We start from the raw sequence: 6,291 nt of genomic DNA on the forward strand, positions 1-6,291 counted from the left end.
TTTTGTCATATTTGCTGTAACTTTCACTATATCAGGACAGTAATACATAAAACAGATAATCTGTGGAAAAATTCAGTTCCTCTGGTTCATTCTAGCTCTCCTAATGGCATTTACAAGAATCCACCAGGACTGAACCAAAACAACCAATCAGAGCCAAGAAACATTGTTGATTATTGAGTCTTATTCCCAAGGCATCAAATACAGATGCTTTGGGACTCTGGGAATGATACTCAACATCTTAAATAATAATCTAAACTTACAAAAATTACAATTTCATTTAGTTTGAATTCTCACAGAAATTAACAAAATGCTGAGATACACTGCAGGCCTACTGTGTATATTTTCCCCTTCAAATTCAAGAAGGCCTTGCGACCTCCAGTAAAGCTTTTGTGATCCCTAGTGGGGGTGAACTAAATAGATGTGATTATAGTCAGTAAGGCTTTGTAAGTACTAACCTTCAGGATATTTGTAGTGTAGAGTGACATCTTCTCTGGTGTCACCGTAAACACTTTTGGTGCTGATGTTCCTGCCCACACTCGCCTGGTCCACTCTGAGCTGCAACAATAATAACCATTGTCACCGTCATTGCTGCTTTTTTACTGGAGCAAACATGAGAAAGACAATCGGAACAACTGTTGATCACCTTCTCCCGTCTGCCGTCTTGGTGGACGATCCAGTTGATGATGTCAGCGTTCACCTCAGCGAATACAAATGGAGCGTCATACTTTACTCCCAGAATCCCCTCCTTGATGGCCGTCACTGGACACGGACCACAGCAAAACTCACCTGAAGAGCAAAAGTTGAATTTCTTTAGAGCATTTTCTGCACTAGGACATATTTAGTGACAGGAAACAAGCCTCTGATGTTTTCACAATGGCAATTTAGTTGGATTATCAGGTCGGTAGGAAATACCAACCAGGTTTGAATCTGAAATGTCACAATTATATGATACCAAAGACAGTTTTTAGTTTTTCAAGTTAGATTAGGTAAGAAATGTCTTGTAGTAAACAGATTAGTAGAAGAGAGAGAGGGGATAAACAAAGATTTAAAAATTAGGAATGTACCATCACTCAGTTCTTGAGGGGTGGGGTCCAAAACCTGCCAGCCATCATTTCCTTTTGGGAGGTCATCTCTCGTCATCCAGGACTCGACCCAACAGTGGAAGTTCCTAAAAGGAGATAATTTATTATATTACAGGATATAATGTCTTTTACTGTGTGTGTGTGTGTGTGTGTGTGTGTGTTCCCTACCAGCTACTGTCTTTTCTGGCTCTGCTGTCATAGCTCTCCAGTCTTTCGTTCAGCAGGACGTCTAAAGAGAGGTTTCCATCGACATCGTGGGCTGAATTGAAGTTTGTGATGAGGCGCGTTGGGACTCCCAGACAGCGCAGCACTGTGAAGAAAACACACGTCAGACTGGGACAATTGATTCTCTTCTTCCCACCTACTTTCCTTTCCTTTTTTATATTTGGCTCTGGCTACAATTTTGTCCAATCACAGCTACTTTTTTGCTAATTATTTGACCAATCATTGGAATTTCCGGGCCAAAAAAAATAGTATTTTCTGAGCTAGAACCCCAAATTTTACAGGCTAACATAAACTACACTGTGAATATAATATAGTGCATATAATTATCAAAATAACTGAATAACAAATCTCTCGTGCTTTACTGATAAAATATTAAATCCTTTTCTAATCTAGTCTAATCGGTTCGGGTAGAGAATCAAAGCTCTACTTTCCTGCACAAAACTTTGAGCCATATGTTACCAAACTCACTTCCTTGTTTCTAGTTGTCACAATGCAGACATGACTTTATTCTCACTGGAACAAGTTGTCTTTGATTTATAATGAACTACATATAAAAAAATATAATAATTACAACTATGTTTGCAAAAAAACATTCCTAAAAACATTACAAAATTGTAATTTTTTAGAAAAGCTTCCATGAAATCAGACATTTTAGTCTGCAACAATGCCTCCCAAAAGCCTGCGAAATCCTGAAGGGACTGTCTCTGTCTCAAATAAAGCAAATAAACATATTTCCCCAAATGCTTTAAAACATGCCTTAAACAGTTAGTAGCAATTATTTTTTATCTTCAGAACTATCTATTACACATTCCTTGAATCATGCAGCAGTGAAGTCTGTGACAGCCTCACCTGTGCAGGCGACAGCAGCAAACACCCAGCACTGGCCATATTTGACCGCCCTCACCCCGGCCTTGCTCCACTGTTGGAGGATCGGCACGCTGCCTGTCCATCGGTAAGGTGCGACTCCGTCTGAGTACGGCTCCTCCCACTTGCCCCACAACACACCCCTGTCACCGTTAGAGTTCACCTGGACAGGTGGAGAAGACATGTGGGGAAGACATCTTTAAAGCTGTGAATCACTGCAAGGCCATTTGTGCATAGGATATTACGTTTGTAGTGATGAAGACAATTCTTTTCTGTTCTGTTTTCAGGGTATATTTTTGGAGAGGTGTTTACAACATTAAAGCCTGAATGAAGTGCATATTGGTTGGATCTCTAAAGAATCATATGTGTTAGCAGAGAAAACTAAATGTATTGTTATTTCAGCAGCCAGTAAAAGAGATCGTCACCATCGCAGTGATCATCCTGCTGACGTAGACAGGGTCCGATCTGCGCTCAATGTCCATCTGAGAGTTTTTCAGGGCATCCTTAGAGTTGTCCAAGACTTCAAAACAGATGTCCATCACATAGTCCTCAAACTGAGAGAGAGAGAGAGAGAGAGAGAGACAGAAAACATGTGAGAGGAACAAAGAGACAAAAAGGCTGGTTGTTGAACAAGAGAGGCTTCTCAACCTTTTGCACAGAAGATTTCCAATCAGTCTGTGTGTGCCTGTTACACGCTGGAAGTCACTCAGAGTTAGGAGAGAGAAAATCTCTCTATATAATGATGTCATACTAAATGCTAAATGCATGACAATCATGATTTTTGCATTAATTTAAATGGCCATGATAATTTATAGCCTTTTAAACAAGTTATTAACAGCATTTTACACAAACTTGATAACTTTTAAGCAGATAAAACTGATAAAAGAGTTAATTTAATGTTTTTCATTATACCAGGTTTTAGACTGTAGGCCTACTGCCAGTGCCCATGCCTGTCTGTCTATCTGCCATCTATCTGTGTGTCCTCCCAGCGAGCTGTGAAGGGACAAGCCCTTGTTTGTGCGGTTTGGTTACATTCTCACACCTCCCGTCCACAAGTTTTCCTCCGTCCAACAAACAGATTTCCTGATGCAGCCAAAGCCTCCGAGTCTCCGCTGTCACACTGCTGCGACAATTCACACAGGCCACCTACCGGCCTGACAGACACACACGTACTCAACCCACTCACACAATGTGTATGTGTGTGTGTTACCTGTCCATAATTCCAGGGAATACTTCTGATGTAATCCCAGGACCCCATGTAAATGATTCCATCTTCATTCATTACATACTCCTGGAGTAGACTTTCATCAGGGAGGTACACCACATCATCTACAAACACACACAGAAGACCGTGAGTATGTCCTCATGTCAAAACATTAACATTTAACACAGATTCAAATGTTCAAGTTGGAAAAACTATAAACTGAGTGATACATTCACAGAAACAGAAGCAGCTGATCATCAAATCTGAATACGAGGGTCTCAATTTTAAAACATGACTCTGTTGTTCTGGGAGAAATCCCATCATTTGGTGTGTTGACGATGCTTGTGGAAAACTGCTGTCTCAGAGTGACAATGGTGTCATAAATGCTCAGTCAGGCTGATATGTGGTGACGGCGACCTGCTAATATCTTTGTCATGGGGGCACCAGACATAGAGAAAACACATCTGGGTTGTTTATGGTTTTGCTTTTGCTGATCAAGAGACATGTTTGTGACACTGACTGCAAACTAAAAATATCTGGAGCTGCATGATAAAGTTTAGAAGCTGCAGTAACACTTTGTTAACATTCATGTTTTTCATGTATTTTATTTTATGTATTTTTTCTATTGTTTGTTGGTGTCACAGACGTATTTTTGAACCTTTTCATTTCCTTTTTGCTCAATGTCAATTAGATTCTGACATATGTGGTTGCAATACATCCAAATGAAAACAATAAACTATAAATCATTTTTAAAAAAGCTGCAGAATGTGAATGCAGTTGGAGAAAGCAGACGTGTAAGAGAGAGAGAGAGTGCTTAGCTTTACCTTTACACCACGGGTTATAGAGCAGGTGGAACCTAGCTTTGTCCGCCTCCTCTACAATGTGTCCGTCGGGCGACATCATCAACACAGCCAGGCGATAGTGGCCAATGATGGCGTCTGCTGGACTGTGCAGAGTCAGCAGCACTTCATCCTGTGCTCCCTGCTGGGTAAACCACCACTTGTCTTCGGCCCCACGCTCCTTCTGAACCTTGATCACCACCTCCTCTCTCTTACCTAGAATTTATAAAAGGGATTGTTGGACCATCAGTTAATTTTCTCAAAGTCAGCATCAGAAAATATCCATCCATTTTTCTACTATGAATTAAGTGGATGATTCATGGCAATAAAGGTAATAGTGAATCTAGTTATTTAAAGTCAGAGAAGCAGACTTAGTTTTGCATTTAATGTCTTCTTGCTTTTTTTTTTCCAGAATGTGAGTACAGAGACATAATTGAACATTAAATGGTCTAATAAATAGTCTACTTTGGATCAGCAAAGCAAAGTTGCATCAGACCATAAACTGTACAGTCCAGGTCAGGCTGTACTCACCAAGGTGCAGGACCAGCTCCAGGTGGTGTTTGGGGGGCAGAGAGTCAGAAAACTGCAAGGTTATGGAGAAGGGTTGACCCCTGCGGACAATCAGGCGCTCCCGATCAATCTCCCTGGTGCGGTGAGCCAAGTTGTTTTCATGACTTCTCAGATCCACGTCAATAATCAAACCTAACGGGATGGAGAGAGACAACAATTAGTGTGAATGGGGTGAATCGAGGGAGCTGCAAGATGCCACTGAATCCAACACACTGGTCCTTTAAGTTGTGACCTTACTCAGAGTTTACAGAGAGCTGCATTGTGGTCACAGGTCACAAGTTGAGCCTGATGATCCAGTTATCGTCCTCGAGTCTCTTTAGAGGAATAGTTTTTGGGAAAAAGTTGGCTTTCATGTCAAGTGTTAAATGAGAAGATCAAAACAACTCATATACAGTAAACATAAAGCTACAGCCAGGTGATGCTTAGCATAAAGACTGGAAAGAGGAGGTATCAGCTAGTCTGCCAACCAAAACATCTACAGTTCACTTATTACCATCTAATTTTTTAATCTGTGCATAAAAGGGTCAAAATCCAAAGTTATGGTTTCACAGGGTTCATTCCAATTGTATGCTCTCATATGTCAATCATATGCTGTTATAGTGAGCTTCAGAGGTGCTGGTGTGCATATTTTGTTACCTTTGGACAGAGTAGGGCTGCAATCGAATAGTCTTTTTTGCTTAGGAAGGTTTCTAACTGCGTGAAATGACCCAGAAGTTTTTAAGTGGCAGCCATGATAAGAGCTGGTCAAATTCTTCCTTTTTTATCTCCTTTAGCACAGGATTCAGTTGACCATCCTTTACCAAAAGAATTCTTTGCGCCACAAACATTTAAAGCAAAACCACAGTAGTTTCACGACTGCAGACTCATGTAAATGTAGAAACAACATAGCACCTATTTTATGCTTGTGACACGGTCCACAAAGTTATGGGAATCCAAATCCATAAATATAGATTTCCTTTTTGTACAAAACTATTCACTTAGGCGTAATCTTGAAGAACAAGAGTAATGGATTTGTAGTTTACAATATCCTCTTCATAACAAAATACTAAAATAAATACACATAAATAGAAAGATACATTTTCTGTACTTAAATGTATAAAAAGGGTCAAAAGCACCCATGCCTACAAACTTTATACATTTATATCTGGATATAATTTACTTGCTCAGTCCCTTAACCTCCTTAAATGTTCCCTGTTTACCAACTGAAAACATAATTTCTTAGGAGATGCGATTTTGTTTTGGACAGAAAACCTTACTTGAATTGTACGGCATTAAGTTTCACAGTTCTCTTCCATCTGTTAGATGGTTTCAAAGAAAAAGCCCAGTGTAAGTGCACTCAGATTCTCTCTTTTCCTAAGTCCTTATGAATTTTCCTTCACATCTTTCCTTGACCCCAAGACGTTTTCCACAGATGTCAAATGAAAAGTGTTTAGGAAATGTAATTTTTTTGGACTGTTCGACTGCAGTGTAGTTGTTTCCCTCTGTGTCCAGTCTTTATGCTAAAGCT

At 40.0% G+C, this 6,291-nt stretch overlaps 1 protein-coding gene across 1 annotated transcript in view; it reads right to left on the minus strand.

The window, feature by feature from the left end:
• tgm2l (transglutaminase 2, like) overlaps nucleotides 1-6,291 on the minus strand; it is an 8,788-nt gene that overhangs the window by 2,017 nt on the left and 480 nt on the right. The window contains exons 2-10 of the mRNA XM_035665247.1: nucleotides 4,746-4,916; nucleotides 4,200-4,430; nucleotides 3,382-3,500; nucleotides 2,597-2,725; nucleotides 2,157-2,334; nucleotides 1,251-1,392; nucleotides 1,065-1,168; nucleotides 644-786; nucleotides 456-555 (exon numbers count right to left, since the gene is read on the minus strand). Of these exons, the coding sequence (XP_035521140.1) occupies nucleotides 456-555; nucleotides 644-786; nucleotides 1,065-1,168; nucleotides 1,251-1,392; nucleotides 2,157-2,334; nucleotides 2,597-2,725; nucleotides 3,382-3,500; nucleotides 4,200-4,430; nucleotides 4,746-4,916 (1,317 nt within the window). The remainder of the gene's footprint in view (nucleotides 1-455; nucleotides 556-643; nucleotides 787-1,064; nucleotides 1,169-1,250; nucleotides 1,393-2,156; nucleotides 2,335-2,596; nucleotides 2,726-3,381; nucleotides 3,501-4,199; nucleotides 4,431-4,745; nucleotides 4,917-6,291) is intronic.

Source organism: Morone saxatilis, unplaced genomic scaffold, assembly GCF_004916995.1.
Source record: "Morone saxatilis isolate NCDOM2014 unplaced genomic scaffold, NCSU_SB_2.0 Contig2, whole genome shotgun sequence".
Lineage (NCBI taxonomy): Eukaryota > Metazoa > Chordata > Actinopteri > Moronidae > Morone > Morone saxatilis.